Source organism: Ahaetulla prasina, chromosome 6 (assembly GCF_028640845.1).
Source record: "Ahaetulla prasina isolate Xishuangbanna chromosome 6, ASM2864084v1, whole genome shotgun sequence".
In the NCBI taxonomy this organism is placed as follows: domain Eukaryota; kingdom Metazoa; phylum Chordata; class Lepidosauria; order Squamata; family Colubridae; genus Ahaetulla; species Ahaetulla prasina.
In genome coordinates, this window is record NC_080544.1 from 93,439,875 (window position 1) to 93,465,418 (window position 25,544).

Sequence of the window (25,544 nt, forward strand, 5' to 3'; positions counted from 1 at the left end):
ACTGATGATTCTGTTACAGAAGTCATATTTTCTGCAATCTAGATTAACATTAAGTTAATCTTGACATTAAGTTTAAATCTATTGGTTGCTCTTGTATTATTGCAATTAAAGCTGAAGTAGTCTTTGACAGGAAGGACATTACAATAGATGATTCTATGAGTTAAACTTAGGTCTTGTCGAAGGCGACGGAGTTCCAAGTTTCCCAAGCCCAGGATTTCAAGTCTAGTGGGATAAGGTATTTTGTTGTTTACAGAGGAATGGAGAACTCTTCTTATAAAATATTTCTGGACACGTTCAATTGTATTGATGTCAGAGATATGGTGAGGGTTCCAAACAGGTGAGCTGTATTCTAGAATTGGTCTAGAAAATGTTTTATATGCTCTGGTTAGTAGTGTAGTGTTTTTGGAAAAGAAGCTACGCAAGATTAGGTTTACAACTCTTAGAGCCTTTTTTGCTATGTATTTGCAGTGGGCTTTGGCACTTAGATCATTTGACATGAAAACTCCAAGGTCTTTATTTATTTTATTTTATTTTTATTTATTTATTTCGATTTTTATACCGCCCTTCTCCCGAAGGACTCAGGGCGGTGTACAGCCAAGTAAAAATACACTGTATACAAATTAAAAGAAATTTAAAAGGAAACATATTATGTGGCCGAAAAATTTAAAACAATTTAAAATCTTAAAATATAAATAACCCCAATAAAATTTTAATCCAGTCCCGCTTGAATAAATAGGTGCGTTTTCAGCGTTTTAACAGGATGGGGGTCATCTGTAAGGTAACATCCATCTAGTATGTATTTAGTTTTTGGGTTCTTTTTTCCTATATGTAAGACTGAGCATTTGCTGGTTGAGATTTGGAGTTGCCAAGTTTTAGACCAAGCGGTTAGATGATCAAGATGTTGTGCATAATCGGAATAAAGTTAAAACAAAATAGATTGAAACATGAGAAAGCTCTGTCATGAACAAGGTTTGTTTTCCTTTCCCCTTTTTTTAATGTAGACCACAAATGCTAGCTTCTGCATTCCTCTGCATCTTTGTTTGGGAAACAGTGGGAACAGGATTGGTTCATTTCTACATTATTTTACATTATTTCTCTGTTATGCCATTTCAGCCTTAATCTAAACCAGCAAGGGCTATAAGAGTCATAGTACTTTAGAGCAGGGGTCTCCAACTTTGGCAACTTTAAGCCTGGAGGACTTCAACTCCCAGAATACCCTAGCCAGCTTTGCTGGCTGGGGGATTCTGGGAGTTGAAGTTCTCCAGGCTTAAAGTTGCCAAGGTCGGAGACCCCTGCTTTAGAGTATTGCTGTCTGTGAATTATTACACGTAGTCCTTAACAATAGATCACAACTGAGCTTAAATTTATGTTGCTAAGTGAGACATTTAAGTGAGTTTTGCCCAGTGGTGGGATTCAAGTAATTTAACAACCGGTTCTCTGCCCTAATGATTTCTTCCAACAACTAGTTTGCCAAACTGCTCAGAAAGTGAACAACAGGTTCTCCTGAAGTGGTGCAAACTCTCCGAATCCCACCACTGGTTTTACCCCATTTTACAACCTTTCTTTCTTGCGACAGTTGTTAAGTAAATCACTGTATTATAGGATATTTGCTGAAATATAGGCTAAGGAAGCAGGCGTGGAATTGTTACCTTTATTTGTCTTTCAAAAAGGTGAGGCAATAAAATCTCACCAAGTGTTCCATGACGTTCTTTCCCACAGCTTTTTAAATAAAAATGTTTCAGATACAACAGGAATCTAGAAGCACTTCCTGTGTACTATGTTAGGCCCAACTTCGGCATATTCTTCTTTGGAAATCCACATCTCCTGAAAGGCTGAGAGCGAAGCAAGAATGGATCCTCCCATCCAGACAGAGATCTTCCGGTCAGGAGGTGCTTGGACCAGGACTTCAGTGTCCTTGGGAGCCATGCGAATCAGCTCCTTAGTCAAGCGATCTGAAATCCCAGGAAAGAGACTGGAACCACCAGAAAGGAGGATGTTGGCATACAGAGTCGTCCTTAAGTCAATGTCGCATTTCATGATGGTATTGAATAAGAGTTTATCAATTCCTGGTGCTTCCATGCCAATGTTAGATGGGCGAAAGAGGGTCTCTGGGCAGCGGAACAATTGATTATGGATTTTAATAATCTGACCATCAGGCAATTTCCATGTTTTCTCTATTGCAGTAGGTTGTTTAGCCATTTCTTCTTCAGGGTTTAAGCACACATAACACAAGGCCTCCTTGATGATCCTTACAATTTCCCTTTCAGCTGTGCTCACTAAGGCAATGCCACTCTCTCTCAGGATTCTCATTAAATAATCTGTAAGGTCCCGGCCCGCCAGGTCTAGTCGGAGAACAGCATGAGGCAAGCAGTAACCTTCAAAGATTGGGACAGTATGTGTGACTCCATCCCCAGAATCCATCACACAGCCTGTCGTGAGACCCGCAGCGTAGAGGGCTAACACAGCCTGAATGGCCACGTAGAGGGCTGGGACTTCAAATTTTTCAAAGAGCAACCTCGTCATTTGTTCACGATTGGATAATGGGTTAAGTGGTGCCTCAGTGATCAGTGCGGGCCTTGTGCTGGAGTTTAATCTCAGTTCATTCTCATAAGTATGCTTCCAGATTTTCTCCATGTCTGGCCAGGAAGTGACAATGCCATGTTCTACTGGATATCTGTTGGATATAAATGAGAATTAGATATCAACTTACAACATATTGTCAGATGTAAAAGCATCTAGGGCAGGGGTGTCAAATTCACTTCATTGCGTGACATATCATGACTTTTTCCTCCTTCACTAAACGGGTGGTAGGCTTGGCCAGTTCGTGACGCATCCAGCCTGCGGGCTGCAAATTTGATATCCCTGATCTGGGGAATGAACTGGATTGCTTAATTAATATCAAAATAGTTTGTGTTATCTACATGCAAACATGCACATATCTAAAAACAACTTGAACTGGGGGCAGACAAAGTTCTAAAAATTTACAAAGGACATGTTTCCATGTCAAATCGGAGTTCCAAATATCTTTCATTTTCATGGATCCCAGTTTATAATCTTAGAATGCTTCTTCTGTGGAAGACTTGATACTGTAGTTGTTTAACATTAGTTACACTCTGTTTATATTTTTCTTGGATGCTTATTCCTCATTTTCTTCTACAGAAGTTTGGGATAATGTGTGTATAGCTGTTTCTTTTCCATTTGAATTCTCATAACTTTGTCAGATAAGCGGGGCTGAGAAGTAGTGATTGGCCAGAGTCATCCAAGATGCTTCCTTGGTTAACTGGAGATTGGAACCTGGGGCTTCTTGTCATTTAGCAGTGTTCTAATTCAGTGGTGAAATCCATTTTTTTTTACTACCAGTTCTGTGGGTGTGGCTTGGTGGGTGTGGTGTAGCTTGGTGGGCGTGATAGGGGAAGGATACTGCAAAACTTCCATTCCCACCCCACTCTGGTGGTATTTGCCGGTTCTCCGAACTGCTCAAAATTTCCGCTATCGGTTCTCTGAACTGCTCAAAATTTCCGCTACCAGTTCTCCAGAACCTGTCAGAACCTGCTGGATTTCACCCCTGTTCTAATTATAATTTCCGCTACCTTTTCTCCAAAACCTACTGGATTTCACCCCTGTTCTAATTCTAATTCTAATGTTCCTAAGGTTTTACAAATTATAGCAGACTAAGGGTTGAGCAACACATTTAAACCTTTATGGAATACATATTCGTGGAATGTTAATAAGCTTTGTGGGGTGAACGTGCTTTTAGTAGAAAAAGGGCCTGCACTAACATTTTACATATAGAAACTGAAAACAAATTATTGTATTTTCAATTGATTTTCTTTTATGCATTACAACAGGAGTAGAAAATTCTACGTGAATTCAATTGCTGTAGATCAGAAATGGGCAACATGTGCATATTTAAATATTATTGACTTTGATACACAACATGGTCAATGATAGAGAAAGATGGAAGCTCATTCAGCTGAATGACATTTGGAGACTATTTGTTCTGTTCCTAGAGGATCATGATTAGCCTATTATGAAAAGGTTTTAAACTCTTCCTTTGGTCCACTACCTGCTACAATCAGTCTCTCTCTCTCTTTCTGCACTCTGTGTGTGTGTATAGATAATAAAATTTCCAGAATCAATTGCACCTAATTTGGCACACAAAAGCATATATTTGGCTTTACGCACACATACACACAAACACTCCTCTTTTGACTATGGACATCTATCTTCAGTTCTGAATCTTTTACAAACTAGGCCATTTAAGTAAATGAATTGACTTGGTAATTTATTCATACCATATATTTATTATAATTCCCAATTAGCAGAGTTAAACCATGGTTATGCTTAATTAAGCACTGTACAGTGCTCTAACTGAACCTCAACTTTTTACACAACCTCAACTTTTTCATAAGATTTCAACAGCGTATCCCCAAGTTGGTCTTTATTTTTAACATTTGGTATGTTAATACAAAATCATAACAAAGAAGCATGACAGTTGTTAAATTAAATAAGGGGAAAAATGGCCATCATAGTTTGGATAATCTGGAGAGTAGCGGCAAAGATAGTAGAAAAGGAAGCACTCTTTGACTTGACAAATTAAATAATTCAGTATTATGTACTCCAGTAAGTAAATCTCTCCTCCCATTTTGAGAAGTGATTACAATCTGAGGAAAGTCATCTTCTGTGTGCAAACATTTTTATGTCTCCTTCATCTAGTGCTCTCAATAGAAAACACCAATAAAGAAATGGCTTGCCATTGTCTTCTTTCAATATGTTTTCCCATAACCTGTTCTGGTTCTGATATTAAGTCTGGCATTTCTTGATGATTTGCCATCCACAGATTGAGTAGTTGTGACCCTGTCATGGTGTAGTAGAGTAGAAAATCAGGATTTTATTCATGTGGGTAGAGAAGAATCTCTAATAGCTTTCATTGCCCTCCAAAAACCAGCGAAGGTACCTTTAGTTCCTTTTAATAGCACTAGACAATATATACCTTTCCAGACATTGAACTCCAAACAGCAGTACAATCAACCAGCATGACCAATCTGAAAGACTGCCAGTTATGGAATTAATATCTAATTACATGGATCAAAGCCAGAATTCACTGTCAATCATCACAGAATGCATTAGTCCATCAAATTAACATTCTATTGTGCAGAATAGCCCTTTTCCATTGTGGTACTACAGATGTCATTGACTTGGCCTAAAATTATGTTCTTGTAAATTAATTTTCTCTTACATCATCATTTCACCCTTTAATTCCTAGGATTCCTTTTTCTGAAGTCCCTCCCTCCCCTGAGTAAACAGTTTTAACATGATTTTCAGACCAGCTATCTTTTACTTATCCCTCTATGGTTTACATTCCCCAGTGTTTGCTAAAGCACCTGAGGGAGAGGATCCCTCTCTTGGCTTGTGCTTCATCTCCAATGTAGAAATCCTTCTGGCCAGCACCAAGCATTACTGACTTGGCCTTGGCACGGCCTATTAAGTTGGTGAAGATGACACGTGGTTCCTTATCTCCAGCAACACCAGCCTTGAGCAGGCCTGAGCCATTGTCTAAAACTATAGCTGGTGGTAGCTCACCCATCCCTTGTTGATGGTTCCTGTTCCTGCACAGAGCATGTGACCCTCAGTGGGCTTGTCTTATATTGGGGAAAGATTAAGGCTAACAATCTCTCCAGACAGGTGCTGCTCAGGCTATTATGACCTCCATGTTGCTATGATACCTTCTGAGCAAAGCTTTGTAAGGCCTTGAATAGATGTTTGGATAAGATAGGATGAATACAGTGATTCTGTTTTCTCTGCATTCGTCAGTGAAGTCTGTTTCATGGTTCAAGAACTGTCCAGTTGTGGTTAGTCGTTTCTATTGGGGATGGGACATGTAATTTAAATGGGAAACTGTTTAAATTTGACCAAAGGCACAGGCACATAACACAAGCTGATACTTCCCAGTCCAACCATTCCAATTTCTCGCTAGGGTGGCTTAAGCATGAAGCACCAGGGCAGATAATTTTTTAATGGGAAGATGCCCTTCTTTTTACCCAAAAGATGGTTGAGGCAGAACAGGATACCCCACTTCCACAGGACTAAAGTTTTTGATAACTGAGCCCAGGATATTGTGGAGAGTGTAGGGCTGATTGACGCAAGACTAATATTGGCTAAGAATTGTTTTTTATTTTAATAATTGAAGTGAGATAAGTACTTGGGAAGGGATGAATCTAGGAAGTTTATGTATAGAAATTAGTCAATATTTGTAAACAGATCAACCAACTAACAAAGATAATGGAACAGAAAAAGGAAAAATATTTAAATGAGCCAACTTGCACTAAAAAGAGATAAAATGCATCAATACTGCTGCCTTCATTGGGACTGTTAGCAGGCTATAGTCAAAAGAGGTAAAACAGCTGCAATGGTGCTATGGAAGTTCTGTCTGCCTTTAAAATGCATTGCATATAAAGACAGATATAGCTTTAATCATATGGTCAAAGCCACCATCTTGATTTTTTGGGAATGATATCTGGTCTTCCTCTTCTAATTTGCTCAGGCTTCTGGCAGAGAACCTGGATCCTAAGCCTAGCTGGGAAGCTGCCCTCACAGAATTTCTGCTTTCAGGAATTGCAGCCCCAGCATTGCTAAGGATAACAAAAAAATAATCTGAGCTTGGATCTCACCCACCACTTGCTTCTCATTGGAATAGGACTCTGTATTTAATAAAATACTTACCGTAGTTGACAACCAGGTTGCTAGATCTGTAGCACCTTCTTTGTAAGCACTTTATTTTTCCAAGAAGCAGATATTTTTCATTATCCCAGTTATCATCTCCCCAATAAGTCTGGGGAGCAAAAGAAATCAACCTGCTTCTCTTGCCTGTGGGAGTCCTTCAGTTTTGCAGTTTTGAGGTGACAATTCCCAACTCGCATGACAGCCAATTGTTATGGATTCTAGGTTTTGCTGAAAAAGACTTCGAAGTACAGCTTTCTTGCTCTACAGTCTTGATTCAAAGATTTTTGTGCCTTAAAACAAAGACCTCTTAAGATCTGATTAAAAAGAGAAAGGTCTATTTTGATTGAAGGTCAATTGGTCAAATAGGTTTCCTGATATAACATAAGAATTCTGGTGGGTTTTTATTTGGCTTTTTGGGAAAGACAATGGCAAGAAAATGACATGGGGAATGTTTAAGAAGCATAGAGTATGGGCAGGGATTGGGGAAATGGGCAAAACTATCTTCTCTTCCTGGAAAAAGTACTTTGATATGCTATTCCCCTCCAGGCCTAGGGCAGCAATATGTTAATACAGTAAATTCCTCATTCTATATTTAGTCTATGTAGCCCCATATAAACAGGTTACAGAAGTGTCTTCACTCAGACAATCTTTTTCCAGTTTGAAAGACAAAGAAATGTAATGATCTTTCCATTTGAAAGGCAAAGAATGGTAAGCAAGCACTAACATGCCCGAAACATTTTACCACTTAAAAGTGGGCTAACAGGTATGTAAGAATACTTTTTTAATAATAATAATAATAATAATAATAATAATAATAATAATAATAATAATAATGATGATGATGATGATGATGATGATGATGATGATGATGATACCGCCCTTCTCCCGAAGGACTCAGGGCGGTTAACAGCCAAATAAAACAACAATCAAACACATACAATACAAATAAAAACCATAGCTAAAAAACTTATTTAAATTTGGCCCAACTATTAAAATACATTTAAAACCCTAAAAAGCTAATTAAAAAATTAAAAACCCATAAGATCATCTAAAAATTCTATGCCAGTCCTGCACGAAAAAATAGATACGTTTTAAGTTCGCGGCGAAAGGTCCGGAGGTCGGAGAGCTTTTCCTACTTGGGACCCATCACTTTGCAATAAGTGAATAGCATTCATTGGAATCCTTTATATTACACCAGGAAGGAGAAAGATGTAGCTTTCCAAGTTGTTGGAATTACAGCTCTCAGCCAACATAGATAATCGTAAGGGAAATCTGGAACTCATCAGCTCCCCATCTCAAATTCAAATCCCACTGAAGCCAATGGGATTTACTCCCATGTAAGCAGGGGTGGTTTTGATTTATCTTAACAACTGGTTCGCAAATGTGAGCAAACACCTCTGCGCGCGCCACCTCTGCAGGACCTTCTGCACATGCGCAGAGCATAAACAAAAAAGGACGTGATGATGTCTGGGTGGGTGGGCAGAGCCTCCGCAGCCCCAGCTACCGGTTCTCCCGAATTGGGTAGAACCGACAGAATCCCACCACTGTACGTAAGACGCCTTAGCATCAAACCATCTTTTAGCCCACAGTGTTTGTGGGAGCTTGGTTCTTGTAGTGAGTTTATAGTTCAATATGCCACATGCCCTAAGAAAACTGTATTAATTGCACAACAAAATAATCTGATAACAAATAAGCATGATAACAAAGGGTTTAAATGAGGTTTTAAATTTGTATTTAAAAGTTAGAGCATCAATTGAATTTAACTATCTATTCTTTAGCTGTTTTTTATCTATTATATGTTTTCTGTTGTTTTTTGTCTGTGAACCGCCCTGAGTCCTTCGGGAGATGGGCGGTATACAAATATTAATAATAATAATAATAATAATAATAATAATAATAATAATAATAATAATAATAATAATAATAATGATGATGTCATATGAATCAGTAATGAATATCATGTGTCGTCTTTTAAGTCTCAGTTCAGCCACGGGGAATTGCAACATCTTTCATATTGGCACTACATTTTTTCTTCTTCTTCCTAACACTATTGTAGGAAACAATGGAAATTGAGGCTATGCTTTCTGCCAAGTGTGGCACAAGGTTTCCACTCCCACAAGTATGAAGAGGGAGAGGAACACCTGCCAGCACACCTGTTGAGTTTGTGTAATGATGCTATTTACTTTGATGGAAAGGTACTTCGTGATAGTTACAGATAATTAAAAGTGCTCTATTTATTAGGAAACAAGAAATTCAACTAACTTCACAGAAAGGAGAGGGAAATATCTGGGCAAGTTATATTGTGTAGGTATTATTTTAACATTCAGATAGTCTCACCTGGAATTGAGTGGAAATAAGAATGAGATGGCAATTATATAGGATAGCATGGAAAAAGAATCTACATTTAATCATCCATCAAATCCAATGCTTGTTTCTTTCTTATCCCTGAAATCCTGCTGTGATCAATTTGGCATTTACGCCTACCTAGATGTACTTATAAAGGCCTTTTCTAAAATTATATAGGGTCTTATAGAATGTAATGATCGTACCAATTTTAATTTATTTTTATACTTTTTAAATTGCCTCAAGGAGGGACAGAATAACAGTTAATCCCTTTTTTTATCAAGTCATAAGTAATTGGATTTTTAAGAAAAGAAAATGAGGATAATTATTTTTTGTAAGTATAAATGTTAATTATTCTATAGTTGTGAATATATGTAGCTCAGGGTTGAATTGTGATATCTTTGCTGCTCTTTGAGCTGAGTTGCTTGCAGACCTTTTCATTACCCGATTAGGTATCATTATTATCCTCTAAATGTGCATCAGCAATACTTGATAGAGGAAGTCTTCATTTGGGGCCGCAGTATCTATATTTTAGTTAGATTTTTTTGTGAATAAATATTTGGTCTCATTGTTGAATGATGATGTATTTGAATTCTGCTGAAGGCTGAATTAGCATAGTAAAAGTAAAGGCATAAGGAAAATAATTTAAAGGCGTTGGCATAGCGGTTTCCGTAGTGTAGTGGTTATCACGTTCGCCTAACACGCGAAAGGTCCCCGGTTCGAAACCGGGCGGAAACATTTTAATCTCCAGAACGACTGTTATTTAGACACAAATTATTGTTCAGTTTCTTAAAATGTATTTTATTTATAATGGACAGAAATTGCTTAAAAAGGGACTTTCCCTCAGATAATTTGTTGCAATAAATTTGGTTTTAATACATTTTTTACACATGCTCTCCACAGCTAGGAACAACTTTTTTTTTAAAAAAAAGATAGCTTTTAAAAAACCAGTGCATCTCAACGTTTTAATATTGCAACCGTGCAGCTTTGAAATAACTCTTTATTACTTTTGTTTCCGACTTGGAGGCGTAAAAGTAAGAGTAATGGTTTTATGTAGTTAATGGCTAATGCGCGTTCGTTTGTCTAGATGCACTAGAGACATTCCAATAAATCCTAATATAGTTAATGTCCACTTTACCAGATGACAAATAGATCCCACGCCATCCGTCTCTACAAAGTCACTCGCACCACCACTAAAAATAAATGCTTTATGGCGCTAGCCATCATGGGAAATGTAGTTTAGGCTGTGGAGAAACGCCCATTTCCCCTCCATTACGTCATTAAGCCCCGCCCCGATTCCAACCGCAGCCATCGCCATTCTTTCCCGGCTGGAATGGCTCGGAATGAACGGAAGTGAGCCTTGAACCGCCACCAACCAAGGAGGCGGACTCAAACCCGCGTCATCGCAAAATGGCGCCCTGAGCGGAAGAGGCTTCCGCTCTCGAGTTGCCACCCCTGCCAGGTGTGTTTGCCCAGTAATTCTGAAGGGAGGGAGGGAGGGAGAGAGAAAAGGAAGCGGGACAGGACGGAACCATTTGGGCTGGATGGCGGGGGGGGGGACGGCGGCGGGGGAGAAGGGACACCCGGGCTTGCTGGAGAGAAATCCGAAGGACCGAGGCGAAGAAGTGGGTGGGAGGCAAGCCCAGCTGGCGGGTGTGTGTGACAGGAGGGAGCCGGCATTTGGGGAGGTCAGATTTGGAAGCTCTTCCCCCTCCCACCTCTCAGCCAAACCTCAGACAAAAGGGAAAGCTGGAAAGATGCTGGTGCCAGTTTGTGCTCTGCTCTTACAGGAGATGCCACTCTGCAGTATTGCCCCAAAACTCCCCCCCCCAATGTATTTGCTTGTTATTAGGGGGCTCCATGCATCTTGCAGAGGGAGGAACCCCTTAACAGCCTTATTAGGGAAGTTTGGGTGAGGAAGGGCGACTGAGCTCAAATCACCGGTCAAGTTTCTTTAATGAAAGTTGGGGGGGTGGTGTCCCTAGAATCTGAGTCTCTCCAGTCCTGCAAGGTCCAGCTTTCCACTTCCCTGTAAAATGGATGAGATGAATAACACATCCCACCTTCCCCGCCCCGCCCCCCCTTTGCTCATCCTGCTCCCTCCCTATCTGTCAGCCAGGGTTGTCTATCACATTTTTTTTAGTATTTTATTTGTCTAGTTTTATTCTTTTTAATATTGTAAGCCGCCCCAGAGTTATCCTGGGGTAAGATGCACGGCCAATACACATAATCAATAAAGAGGCTATCTCTATCCGTTCCTGTTAAGAACACGAACACGGAAAAGTAAAGGTGTCTTTGGGGGATTGCAGATGGTCCCTGTGCCTACTGGCACTCCAAATCGTATTCTGCCCTTTGTATCTGGATCTCTGCGTAAAGGCATTGAGCAGTAAGATATAATACCCTTTGCATAAAATGGGAAGAGTCTCCGTTGAGCTCTGCAACTGAGATATACCTTTAGGTTTGGCTTCTTGAATTTATTCTGCCAAATATACGTGCATGAGGTTGTGGGGAAAACCTGCTCGGATGATGCAGAAAATCTGATAGGCACCCACCCAATTCAGCCTCTGGTTGACAAACCGAAAGAGAGTCCAGTTTTCAGAATCTCTCATTACATCCTAAAATAGTGTTTAACCTCCTTCCTTTTTCATGTGATTTAAATTTGCTTGTTTTGGAAAGGGAATGCTCATACTTTCTAGAACATCTATTCCCAGCAAATGGTTTTGTGAGCTATAGCACCTGTGGGCATATTGTATTTGGTGAATGAAATAGTTTTAGTTTTGTCTGAGCATTTTGCTTTTCTTCATAATAATTAGATTCTGTTGTCTAAATAATACAAAAACAGTAGACACAGACAAATCTTTGGATGGGTTTGTGTTATTTCTTTTATTCTGCTGAAACTACCATAGGAACTTTGATGTTTATATATTTGTTTTTCTTCTCAGGCCAAAGGGAAGAAACTGTGCACCATTACGCAAAATGCAGTGTTCCCATCACTGTGAGCATCTCCTGGAAAATCTGAACAGGCAGCGTGAAGCGGGCTTCCTTTGTGACTGCACCATCATTATTGGTGAATTCCAGTTCAAAGCTCATCGAAATGTTCTTGCATCTTTTAGCGAGTACTTTTGGGCTATTTACAGGGATACTTCAGAGAGTAATATATTTCTGGATCAGAATCAAGTGAAGGTTGACGGATTTCAGAAACTTTTGGAATTCATATACACAGGAGATTTATACCTTGATAGGTATGGCTGGATATTTATTTAGTGTTTAAAAGAAATACTAGACAGAGAACTAAACAGAATAAGCTGTTGAAGATATAAATTACAATGTAAGTTAAGATGTCACAGAAATAAAGCAGGCAGGAACAGAAGAGGAAACTAGTATATGCAAGGTGATGTGCAATGTCACATGACGATTAGTTTAATCCAATTTGCAAGCTGCTCATTTCATGGTACAAAATCATCTGTTATATGAGTGGTGTACTTAAAAAAATCAGTATTAAGGAATGTGGGGGAAAATGTCTTGATTGAAGTGTCATAACAAGCAACATCTTAACAGATTGTATGACAACAGCTTGTTGCAAGGAATTAGAACTGATACTGCTTGCTGTATATTGAGATATTAGATTTATAGCCTGTCTTTGTACAGGAATTCAAGAAGCCAACAATAGTATTTGCTCCTCTTGTCCCTGTGAGGACTACCATGTAATCATAATCATAATAATAATAAAAATAATAATAATAGCAGCAGCCTTTACTGTCATTGTGCATGTGAGGATGTCTGAAGTCACCTCATGATTTTCCATGTCTGAGGATAGAAAGAACTTGAATCTCCCCACTTCTAGTCCAAATACTTGAACCACTACATCACTCTGTCTTTCACAGAGGTGACTGAAGGAATAATTCAGTTAGTATCACTTGGTGATATATAAAAATTGTTGGTGATTATTTTCTATTCAACATTTTGTAGGCTAAACTGACTTCAACCTTTTCAGGCTTAGAATTTGCTTGGTGGTCCATCTAACCATCTAACCCTAACCATATTTTTATGTGGCAGTACTTCTGTTGTGACATGCTCCATGTCAGCTAAAGTCCAGTATCTGCTTTGGTCAATCTGAATAACAGTGTTAGACTACATGTTCAGATGAACTGATCGGTAAAATGGGCTTATATAGCAGTGACATAACTTTTATGGCTGATGCTTATTTTTGTGATTTAATGGCCATTTCAAAAGAGGAAAAGGGAGCATATTCTAAGTCTTATTTCTGATCTAGATTTTTAAAATCTTGTTTAAAAATTGTACCTGTTTTCTCAATTTAATATTCGTGCATTTTTAAGACCATCAGTTTTCTTCGTGTATATTTTTCTTGCAGTTGGAATGTTAAAGAAATTCACCAGGCTGCCGACTATCTTAAAGTGGAGGAAGTAGTCACTAAATGTAAAATTAAAATGGAAGATTTTGCTTTTATTGCTAATCCTTCTTCTACAGAAACGTCTAGTATCACTGGGAATATTGCATTGAACCAACAGAGTTGCCTGCTAACACTCCTTGACTACAATAACCAGGAGAAATCAGATGCCCCTTCCGTGGATATAGCTCAATCTCCAGTCTTAACAGCAGCCTTGGAAAAAAAATCTGTTCAATCCAAAAAACGAAAAAAGGCCTTCAGTTCCCCCAAACACCCACCAAGCAAGCCAGTACAATATCCAGGTGATGTTGCAGAAAACTCTGCCATGGAGATGTTTTTAGACGCAAATAAATTGGCCACCGAGATAACAGAACAAGCTGCCCAAGGGGGCGATAATTCTGAACTGCAACTTACCCCTGTGGTGGAGAGTGAAACTTTTGCTGCTCAAGAAATCCTTGTGCAGACTATGGCCGTGAAGCCAAAACAAGGCAAACCACATCAAAATTGTGCTTTGAAAGAGCACTGCTTATCAAACATTACCAAGAACTCCTATCAGTTGGAAAGCTCGGGAGAAGACCTGGATCAGAAATACCCCAAGGCCAAGCCAGTGTGTAATACATGTGGGAAGGTATTTTCTGAATCTAGTAGCCTGAGACGGCATATGCGGATTCACAAGGGAGTCAAACCATATGTGTGCCAGCTGTGCGGCAAGGCGTTTACCCAGTGCAACCAGCTGAAAACGCATGTAAGAACTCACACAGGTAGGCTGTCTGTTTGGGTTTGAGGATTACATCCTGTCACAATGAACAGGAAAGGTTACCCGTCTTTCAAATAAATTCCCTTTGCCAACTTCAGTTGTCAGTTATAATAATATAAGTAGGATTCAGGAACATTCTTCATTTTCAGATTATTATTTTTTTTTCAAGGAAGCAGGCATCAAGGAAGCAGTTTCATCAAATGAAACTAGATATATCAGTATTTCTTGGTTCTATAAGCTGCAAGGAGTGGTAGAAGGTTTTACCAAATATAGTTTGTGAGCAGAAAGCTCAGTCCTGGGCATTTTCAGAGAAGGTGTATTACTTTGTCCTGATAACACTGGTCTACTGATTTGTGAGCTATAGCCTTATTCTACCCTTTGTGTAATATTTGTAACCCTTCTTTCTTGCCAAAACTATTTAGGTACAGAAATTATAAAAGTTCTTCCAAGTGAGTAAAGGAAAAGTAAAGCAAAAAAAAAAAAAGAGAGAGAGAGATGCCCACATTGCATTACTAAAACATAGTTAGATCTTCTGCAAAATCTTATTACAAATGGTTTCTGGTGCACAAGTTCTGGTTGACTTACTTCGATGTAAGCAATAAGTTTGGTTTTTTGCCATAATTGTAAAAAAGTTAGAGAATTTTATGGTTTATATAATGAGACAGTTGAGTGAAAATACCGGGTTGCCCTTTACTTGTCTTGCACATAAACATTTACCTGGGCAGGACATGTGTGAGGCAAAAAGACTTTAAAAAGGCTAATTGGCTATTTAAAAAGGCTAGAACCTCGGTGGCGCAGTGGGTAGAGTGCAGTACTGCAGGCTACTTCTGCTGCCTGCCGGCTGCCTGCAATTTGGCAGTTCAAATCTCACCAGGCTTAAGCCTTCCATCCTTCCGAGGTGGTTAAAATGAGGACCCAAATTGTTGGGGGCAATATGCTGACTCTGGTAACCGCTTCAAGAGGGCTGTAAAGCAGCATATAAGTCTATGCTATTGCTAATTCTCAGAGAAGTTGGGGTGGCAACTGGATGATGGTGTGTTGATGGCATAACACGACATAGTGGTAGCTGAAGATCTGATGTGGTGGAGAGCTAGTGGAAGAAGGCTGAAGAGAACCAAAGACTCAGATGAAGTACATACAGATGAGAACATACATTGTGGGGCTCAATAAGGAGGAAACAGACCGGGGCTTCAGAGAGTGGCCTGGCAGCTCAGCTTTAAAGTAGCAGCTGAAGTTTATAGGAATTGCAGTGATACCAGAAAGATGGTGTCCAGTAATGGAACGGTCAGACTTCCAAGGACATTGACTGGTGTAAGTGACCTGTCTGGTAAGTCAAGGAGAGAACTTCCTGTTCTGCTTGGTTCTAGCAGCTAGGAAGTCCCGTCCAGTGGGAAGAACAGTGACTAAGTGCCAACTCCTGATCTGGTCCAAACAGCAGCCACAAAACCAGGTCAGGCATCAAATCAGCCAAAGTCACAGCAGCTAGCAGTAAAAGAGAGTGCTAAAATAGGAAACAGAGAGAGAGAGAGAGCTCTTACATTGGTCCTGCCAAACTCTGCTTCCAAGCAGTTGTCTCCCTGTCAGGATAATAACTGGCAAGGGCCGTACCAGGCAATTGGGAGGCTAAGTGCTAAGGCAGGGAATCCCTAGGCCAGTAAACAGGAGAGAAACAAAAAAACCGAAAAGGAATACAGTAATGCCCTTCTTAGCTGTCCGTGAACTGAAAGAGTGGCAAAGAAGGGTTCGTTTTTCACGGGCAGTGTTTTGGGAAGACATCCAAGGTCACGTTGCTTGGCTAGAAAGACATGCCAGGTGCTAACTGGATAGATGCCCAGAATCTAAAACTGAAAGCTGAAGACAGCTAGGAGGAAGAAGAGGTGAGAAAAGTCATTTTTCTTTGGTATCATGTTGGCTGTAAACCAGTAAGCTTTTCCTTCACCAGAAAGGGATTCTTGTAATCCTTCAGACTGATCATTGTAAAAGAAAACAGACAGTTTTTTCCGTCCTCCTTTTCTGGCAGTGTTTAAAAAATGTTTGCTATGGAGGTTATAGTGTGTGGCTCCTATGCACGGTATTTAAAATCTTAATAAGTGACAGTATAAGGTTGTCACAGTTCCTTTTATTGGTTTGTTGTGTGTGAGGATTTTGTGATAATTAAGCCATCTCTTTCTACACACTTCTATTCTATTCTATTCTATTCTATTCTATTCTATTCTATTCTATTCTATTCTATATGGCATTTTTTGCCACGGAATCTTCCAGAACTAACAAATAACTGTGTTGGTCTGAATTGTCTTTGTAGTGTACAAAGTTGCAACTTTGTGTTTTAACTTTTAATGGTCGATGTTTTTAATCTTCTGATTGTTTTATGATGTCATTTATGACGTTGTAAGCCACACAGAGTTGCTTGCTAGTAAGATGGGTGGCTTTTAAATGAATACATAAATAAACTTGGAATGTCAAATCTGACTTGATAAACAATTGCAAAACCATGAAAGGAACGCATACACCGCTACCTATGTCTTCCTTCCTATGAAATGTGACACTTGGAATGGTGTCACTTTTCATAGGAAGGAAGACATAGGTAGCGGTGTATGCGTTCCTTTCATGGTTTTGCAATTGTTTATCAAGTCAGATTTGACATTCCAAGTTTATTTATGTATTCATTTGCTAAGGAGTTGATTTGTGGCAAAACGTTTTCCAGCGTTACATGGGCAGTTACAGCTAAATTATTTTGGATAATCAGGAAAAACCTCTCTCCACTGCATCTATTACTGACAATAGATTGAAGTGCTATTAAGTTGGAATAAAGAGAGAGCCAGCCAAGGAGATGGACCTCTCCTAGGGTCTGAATGATGTCACCAGACGGGATCCTGCCCACTCTCTGAAATTCAGCCATATCTCCCTGTCACTGTCCACAATTCCTTTTTGTCCAGAACGGGGAAAAAATCCTTTAGAACAGGGGTCTCCAACCTTGGCAACTATAAGACTTGTTCACTTCAACTCCCAGAATTCCTCAGCTAGCTTTGCTTTGCTGGCTGAGGAATTCTGGGAGTTGTCCACAAGTATTACAGTTGCCAAGGTTGGAGACCCCCTGCTTTAGAAGGCATGGCTAAAGTAACACCTTAATTCCTTTTGCAGGTGAAAAGCCATACAAATGTGATCTCTGTGACAAAGGTTTTGTTCAGAAATGCCAGCTTGTTTTCCATAGCCGAATGCATCACGGAGAGGAGAAACCCTACAAGTGTGACGCCTGCAATCTGCAATTTGCAACTTCGAGTAATCTAAAAATTCACGCCAGGTGAGTGAATAATGAGCATCAGCTGAAACTTGGCTAAAGATAACGTTGTATCCTGAAAAGCCAGCCACTGGGCCACGGATACAAAAGGTTTTACTTTTGTACCTTAGGAAACACAGTGGAGAGAAGCCATATGTCTGTGATCGGTGTGGGCAGCGATTTGCACAAGCAAGCACGTTGACCTACCATGTGCGACGACACACGGGAGAAAAGCCTTATGTCTGTGACACCTGTGGGAAAACGTTTGCCGTTTCAAGTTCACTCATCACGCACTCAAGAAAGCATACAGGTAATAAAATGAATTAGGGAGGCCTCATTGGGGTTGGTGTAGCTATAAAAAGGGAACTTTTGTAAGGCAAAACATGGAATCATACGTCCTTTGCCCTCAGTAGGAAAGTATAAGAGATTAAAAAGTTTGGAGACCAAGCATCTGATTAAGACTGTTCTATGTATCAAAGAGACTATGGTGTAGGTCAGGGGTCTGCAAACTTGGCTCTTTTAAGACTTGTGGACTTAAACTCTCAGAGTTCCTCAACCAGCAAAGCTGGCTGAGGAACTCTGGGAGTTTAAGTCCACAAGTCTTAAAAGAGCCAAGTTTGCAGAACCCTGGGTGTAGGTGAAAGGCAGCGTTTTCTGATAACTTATCCCATATTTTCTCTGCAGGAGAGAAACCTTATATATGTGGCATTTGTGGCAAAAGCTTCATTTCTTCAGGAGAACTTAACAAACACTTCCGGTCTCACACAGGTAAAATCTGAAGCAAATCTATTACTTATGCATGAAATGTTGCTTAATGCTATACTACTGCTCATTTGCTAATTGAAGGGTGATTTCACCCCCCCCCCTTCCTGTTGAAATATCTATATTGGAATTTGGTGAGACTGACTAGAAATTTTGCTTTAAGGGGAAAGACCATTTATCTGTGAGCTGTGTGGAAACTCCTATACAGATATCAAGAACCTAAAGAAGCACAAATTGAAAGTTCATTCGGGTAAGTGCTGACTTTAATACCTAATGGTTACGTAGCCTAAATCAGGGGTCTCCAACCTTAGCAACTTTAAGACTTGTGGACTTCAACTCCCAGAGTTCTGGGAGTTGAAGTCCACAAGTCTTAAAATTTGCCAAGGTTGGAGATCCTTAGCTAAATCAAAAGCATTTACTTAGTCTCTGTTCAAAACAGAGAAATCTGTGCCTCAGTTCTCTAAGCTAACAAAGTTAAATGCTGGATTTTTTGTAGCAACGTCCTGACATTCTTTATTGCTAATTTATCCCTGCATAAAATATTGAAAGAAACTAAGAAAACAAACTGGAACCAGGAAAGGATAAATGGGCAGGAAAATCTAGGAGTGTTACATCACATTTTCAGTACTGCTTTTCTTTAGTTGAAATGATTCCCCATCCCTCTGTACCATTTGTTTATACAGGTTAATCATTAGCTTTTTTTTATTTTAATGCAGGGCTGAATCTCATGTAACTTGTAAAAACTAAGTTCATGTCTTTCCTTTATGGTTCTTAACAAAAATCCATTATTTCAATGCTGGGTTTTATATTACAATCAAATACTTGGGAAGATTTATGGTGATATCCGTGTCAGACATGTTCCACCCATCCACCCCCCAGCTACAATATGTGTGCTTGGGTATCTTTCTGGGTGTTGTGGTGGTGGGTGCAAAAGACAATACGATTGTGTAGTTTTTAGGTACAGGCATGTGAAGGCTTAATACATTTGTAAAGACGTGATTATTTTTCAGGCATACTGCTTTAACATTCTTCCTCTTCCTGCCGCCTCTTTGCAGTTTTTTTCCCTTGAAACTGAGGATCTTAGTCATCAGTGGATAGATCTTTATGACCTTGTTGCTGGAATCCTTAAAAACAAAACATGAATTTCAAACTCTAGTTTTATCAGAAATTAACAGTGCATTGCCCTGAATCAGGGATCCCCAGCCCCTAGGCCACAGCCCATTACTGGGCCTTGCCTCATTTGGAACTGGACCATGGAAGCGGTGGGTGAGCGTGCACAACTCTATTTGTGTGGCAGGTGCGTGTGTCCACCCTTTGTGCAAATTGGGGCTGCATAGCTCCTCACCAGCCACTCGCGTATAACCATTCCCTCTCCTTCCCCTCCTCCTGCTGGTCCGCAAAGCCAGAAAGATTGGGGATCGCTGCCCTAAATAGATAAAAGCTTATGAGGTGGAAAGTATTAATTTATTTGTAAGGGAAAATTATACTATTGGCTTTTCTGATGAAGGTTCAGAAGAGCTGTTCCTCAGTAACATCTTTTTAAAAAGAGAGGCAGTGTGCCTCAGTGGTTAAAGTCTTAGACTGGCACCTGAGAGCTCCTGGTTCTAGTCGGTCCTAAACCACAGAAACTGACTGGGTGATTTGAAACCAGTTGCCCTCTCAGCTCAACCTCTCCCATAGGCTGTGAGGAAAACCAGAAGAAGGAGCACTGTGGTGTGCTGCCTTGATCTCCTGAATGAAGGATAAGATATAACTCTAAAAAAATAAATAATATGTTGCAGTCCCATTCTCGTTTGTGCCAGTGGCTATGGTAGCTAAGTATTATTGGGGTGTGGGGAGGGTTGATTGGAAAAGAAAGGGCAACAACCTTTTCAAATATTCTTATCAATCTAGAAGCTATGTTAGGCATTGCTAGATGTTGGTCGTTACCTATAAAGCCGTATATATCACATCTGCCCATCCCGCTCATTCAGGCAGGGAAAATATGCTAGGAACCCCATCAGTCAGAGAATTCCGACTGGTAGGGTCAAGGAAGAGGGTCTTTTCTGCCACTGCCCAGGGGTGAAATGCTCCCAGTTTGGACTGGATCACCCAATCCGGTAGCGATGGCAGGTGGTTCAGAGAACTGGTAGCAAAAATCCCTGCCCCCCCCAATGCCCAGCTGAGCCACGCGATCATCAGAAGTCTTTTTTTTTTTACTTTTTAAAGCATTTTTTCTTCGGCCGAAAAAATGCTTTTAAAAGTAAAAAAAAAGCCTCTGATGATCACCCAGCTCAGTGGGATCGTCAGAACCTTTTAAAAGCATTTTTTTCTACAACCTCTTTGGCCGAAGAGGTTGTAGGTTTTTTTTTCTTTTAAAGGCAAAAAAAATGCTTTTAAAAGAAAGAAAAGCCTCTGACGATGAGGCAACTCAGCTCGGATCATCAGAGCCTTTTAAAAGCATTTTTTTACAATCTCTTCAGCCGAAGAGGTTGTAGAAAAAATGCTTTTAAAAGAAAAAAAAAAAGTTGGCCACACCTACCCGGTCACATTACCCCCCCCCCCACAAGCCACATCCACAGAACCGGTAGTAACAAATTTTACATTTCAACCACTGCCACTGCCCCTGCTGTGTGGAACATCTTGCTCTTGGAGGTAAGGAAGCCCCCCCAATCTCTTGGCTTTCTGCAGGGGGGACAAAACCTAGCTGTGTAGCCTGGCCATGAGAACCTCTCCCTGGCCTGTATTAACAGCTCTTTAGTCTCCCGGTTTTTGATCTCTCTATCTCTTGCAGCTTTATAGTGCTGTTTTTACATTTTTAATCTTAAATTATTTGGTTGAAATGTTTTATCGCATTGATTACATTGTACACTGGCCAGAGCTCCTCTGTGAGGAAGATGGGAGTGTGTGTGTGTGTGTAAATATAAAATAAATAGAAATGTAAAATAAATAAAATATAATGTTTCTCGGGCCCATGTTACATAGTATATTGTTAAATAGGTCTTTATTTTCAAGAGTAATACTTCATTCAGAGTAAATATGAATAAACGATGGAGAAGAGATGATAAATGCATAAAATATTGTAAATGAATAAAACTAGATATAAAGGGATGGTAAAGGTAAGAAAAGAGGGGAAAAAAATAGAGAATACATAAAGCAGAAAGTAGTGGAACAAAACTGACAGGTAAATAGAAAACATTATGTATTTGTGTTATATATGTTTGTGTTGTGTTGCTGTAGTAAAATGAATAAAAATTTTGGATATCTACATGGTATATTGTTAAATAGGTCTTTATTTTCAAGAGTAATACTTCCGTTTTGTTTGACGTTTCAGATTCCGAGAACCCATTGGATTCCATCGCACTTGACCCTTCTTCCTTCAGCGAGCAAGATTCAGTTCCAAGTGAGAAAGGCCTTTTGCTGGAATCTGTTGATGTGAAGCCTTCAGATATATTGCCTCTGCCCATTGGCACAGAGGACCATCAGGTATTGCTGCCTGTCACGGATGGTCAGTCTTCCCCATCCGACACACTTCTGAGATCTTCCATCACGGGATATTCAGAACCTCAGTTTATTTTCCTCCAGCAATTGTACTGACAACTGTTGAGTGACGAAAACTCTAGAAATCCAAGCGTCTCTGATCGAAAGGAGCTGCGGGTGAGCTAGATTTCATCTCAGTTTCCACTGTGGACTTTGGGTGATGCATCTTTGCTTTGAATTCAGCTTTTTCTCTAATATTTTATTACTCTAGAACAAAGATTGTGTATTTTCACCTGAAAGAATCAAGAGTGCATTTTCTAGGAGATAAAAAAAAATTTTTTTTTCTTCTTCAACATTTGCCTTAAGAACCCTAAACCATTTAACATGGGGAAGACCCTTCAGTGTTCATGCAGAAACTAAGTCAAGGTATTCAAGCTAAAAACACTGAACTGAAATTAGAGTCTTTTTTTAACTATAAATGACTTAGCTTTTAAAATAAACACACCCAACAATAATTGAAAGCAACTCTGAAAACAGCCAAGATAGATGCAGCAGCTGCCCAGTATGTTCCACAGTGTGTTACAGATACAACTGGATGCCATTGGACAAAAGATGGGGGGGGGAAGTTGTGCCATTTCCAAGATGACAACTTTTCTGTCATGGAAAATTAGGATCTTGGGACAGAGGAGGCTATCTGAAGAAGATGCCGTGTGTCGAGAAGCAGAGATAAATCTGAATGAGAGATTTAAGTCAGTGGATATACGAAGCTGCAGTGATATTTGCTATGTAGGCCACAAGATGAATTTCTTGTCTAAACAGAAATTTGCAAAGTTGTCTATATCAGTGAAATAGCCTGATAAGTTATTATCAGTGATTGTGCTATATAAGTGATGGCGAATCTTTTCAGTACCGAGTGCTGAAAAGGTTGCACAGAAACTTCATGTGTGCATTTGATGGGTCTACGCTCCAAAAAAGCCAAACTTCTGGGTTCCCGTGCGCATGTGCACACGATGATCAGCTGGCTGGTGCATATGTGCACACCAGTATTTAGCACTGCCATGAGTATGAAGGACAGCTGATTGTCACGCTCGCATGCGGTGCCAGAAACCCAGAAGACAAACAGGCAAGTTTGCGCATGCCAGGCGACATGGCTTCGCGTGCCCTAGGTTCGCCATCATGGTGCTGTATGTTGGCTCCATTGATAATTAATAATATAATTATGATGTCCTTGAAGCTAGATTTCAGGTCTTGGGGATAAAATTCAAAGCTAGAATCACCCAAAGTAATTTTTTTTCTGACTTGCTATCTATTTTATAAGATTTGGCTAGTCCAATGACTTGGTCCCAGGACTTTTGTTTCCAGTTTCAGATATCCCTGGCTTGAAAAAACATTGGAACGGCTTGGTTACAGATTTAAGAAAAGCTCTTCGGGTTTATCAGTCATCTCACAAAAATTAGTAGCTTTCTGAGAAGATTGTTAGTTTGATCCAGTGGTGGGATTCAACATTTTTTACTACTGGTTCTGTGGTCATGGCTTGGTGGGCAGGGCTAGGTGGGTGTGGCAGGGGAAGGATACTGTAAAATCTCTATTCCCTCCTGATCAGCTGGGACTCGGGAGGTAGAGAGAATAGATGGGGGCAGGATCGTGGTGGGATTCAAGTAATTTAACAACCAGTTCTCTGCCCTAGTGATTTCTTCCAACAACCAGTTTGCCAAACTGCTCAGAAAGTGAACAACAGGTTCTCCCGAAGTGGTGTGAACTGGCTGAATCCCACCACTGGGTGGGGCCAGTCAGAGGTGGTATTTACCGGTTCTCCGAACTACTCAAAATTTCCATTACTGGTTCTCCAGAACTGGTTGGAACCTGCTGAAACCCACCTCTGGTTTGATCTGTCATGTTAGTTGTAGAAAAAGAATTTTATTTCCTCCACGACTATCAAAAAAATGAAGGGCTGAAGAAGAAATACTGGCATTCCATCTTTTCTCTGGCAAACTACCTGATCACTTCTGTACTCACGTAGTTTTAAATTCTGAGTGATTTGTGCATACCAGATCAGTTTCTAAATACATAGCTGACTTCTGATCTATCCTTTCTGATGGATTATAACATCTTTGTGCAATAGAAGCTGACCTAAAACCTATACAATATCCACACTGACCATTTCTACGCTGCTAAAGGCTTGTTGGGTTCTTTTTTTCCTTGAAAAGCAATTCCCTTCCGGTTGAAATTCTTAGCAAAAATTCAAGACAAGCTCTAGAAGTGGTTCCTTCCCATTTCCACAGAAGAGTAAAAGAAAAAATGACAAATCTTTTTTTTTTTAAGCCCTTGATGTCCTTGATGGCAGTTATGTTTTTCATTTAGTAATTCCAAGTGTTTCTGTGAGGAGGTGCCAAGTGGCTTACTATTTTTTTCAGTCGCTCCTTGCCAAAAAATATTTGTTTTAAGGAACTGTTGTTTTGTAAAGGAATTCACCTGCTAGTTTCAGCCAAAGATTCAATTTATCTAGAATTCTGTTTTCATATTTTGACTAGGAGGTGCCCTTAAGGAATTGCTGATAAAAACATGTTTTAAAAACATGTCTCTTTGTGCTGTTAAGTTAAACAGCGTGTGAACTTAAACATATGTGAAGCTATGCTCAAACTCCTAAGAAACAAAACAAAAAAAACCTAGCTGTACTATTTCACTTCCTTTTTTTATTCTTCTTTATAGACCTTAGGAAATACAAGCCAGGAATATTGAAAGAGATTGAGAAATATTTGAATAGGATTCCATTCTTTTACAAATTTATCCAATGCAACAAAAGCAAATTCATTGTGTCATAAGAAAAAGTACAATTATTAAATGTATAGCAGTTTTAGCACTAATGCAACCTGTACCGTCTCTCTGACAACTATACCAAATTCAAATTCTGATTCAGGTAAGATTTGTAGTACCCACTCAGATAGGCTTACATAGGTGTATGTATGGTATTTATGTGCAAAACTAAATATAATCCAGTAACTAGGAAACCAGATTCGGACAGAATGAACTGTGTTCCTTACATTGCATAATCTAAAAGGAAGTAATGTATTGTGCATTTTGCCCTCCAGTTCCTGCAGGAAAGAAATCTTTAAAAGGTGTGCTGTGTGGAGCTGTGTCCCAAGTATTGAATCTGGAAGTTTGTAGAACTGTATGTGATGGACGAACATTGCCATTGGGTGTGATTGTGCAGACATTTTGGCATGACCAAGAAAAAGAGAAGAGTTTAAAAGGCATCTCCATGCATTTTTCAGGACCAGGAGAGCTAGAGATTCAGTCATTCTGATTTTAGGAACTATGGTCCTAGCCTGATGTGTTGCTTGGTAAATCCAGCCTGAATAATAATCTCTTTCTGAATCGTCAAAAACTACGGTAAAAAGAGAAGGAATTTGCCCTTATTAACAGCAGCCAAATTGCTGTCCTAACAGCAATTTGGTACCTATTTCTTTCCCCCACTACTCAAGAACATAATTAGCATTGTTAGCCTACATTTAGGAGTTATAGTTTAGGGAAGAGGGAAAGGAGCGTTATCTCAGTGAAGCTTGGCAACCACTTTTTACTTTTGTGAAGATGAAGAGAATCTGGTTGTTTTCTTCTGATAGATATTTTCCTGATACATTCAAATCAGACTTTTGTGGTATAATCTTGCTTAGTGCTGGTGATACTAAGCTTCTGTTAGCACAAAAAAAAAATCTAAAACTTGTACGAAGATAGGTTTTGGATATATTTCTTTATAATATCATTATAAACTACCTTCTGGAGAAAACAGTTGAATATAGGTATTTCAGATGTAGGTA

The 25,544-nt window shown here is 39.6% G+C and overlaps 2 protein-coding genes and 1 non-coding gene across 9 annotated transcripts; 2 read left to right on the forward strand and 1 right to left on the reverse strand.

Annotated features, from left to right (window-relative positions):
- Positions 1-1,755: 1,755 nt before the first annotated feature.
- ACTRT3 (actin related protein T3) lies at positions 1,756-5,587 on the reverse strand. Of its 2 annotated transcripts, none has more exons than XM_058188715.1 (2): positions 5,385-5,587; positions 1,756-2,674 (listed from the first exon to the last, which is right to left on the reverse strand). In XM_058188715.1, the coding sequence occupies exons 1-2, from the start codon at positions 5,585-5,587 to the stop codon at positions 1,756-1,758; spliced, it is 1,122 nt and encodes a 373-aa protein (XP_058044698.1). The 2 variants fall into 2 exon arrangements, with proteins under 2 accessions (XP_058044698.1, XP_058044700.1); XM_058188717.1 differs by having other exon boundaries at positions 1,756-2,663; positions 5,452-5,563.
- A 4,144-nt stretch (positions 5,588-9,731) lies between these two features.
- Positions 9,732-9,804, forward strand: TRNAV-AAC (transfer RNA valine (anticodon AAC)). The gene has a single exon. It is a non-coding gene; the product is annotated as a tRNA-Val (tRNA).
- Positions 9,805-10,394: 590 nt separating this feature from the next.
- MYNN (myoneurin) lies at positions 10,395-25,538 on the forward strand. 6 transcript variants are annotated; one of them, XM_058187299.1, is made up of 8 exons: positions 10,395-10,528; positions 12,009-12,308; positions 13,439-14,235; positions 17,373-17,532; positions 17,640-17,818; positions 18,193-18,276; positions 18,434-18,520; positions 21,584-25,538. In XM_058187299.1, the coding sequence occupies exons 2-8, from the start codon at positions 12,043-12,045 to the stop codon at positions 21,844-21,846; spliced, it is 1,836 nt and encodes a 611-aa protein (XP_058043282.1). In that variant the 5' UTR covers positions 10,395-10,528; positions 12,009-12,042; the 3' UTR covers positions 21,847-25,538. The 6 variants fall into 6 exon arrangements, with proteins under 6 accessions (XP_058043282.1, XP_058043281.1, XP_058043285.1 ...); XM_058187298.1 differs by lacking the exon at positions 10,395-10,528 and adding an exon at positions 10,615-10,754; XM_058187302.1 differs by lacking the exon at positions 10,395-10,528 and adding an exon at positions 10,615-10,754 and having other exon boundaries at positions 12,009-12,133; positions 13,555-14,235.
- The last annotated feature ends 6 nt before the right edge of the window (positions 25,539-25,544 follow it).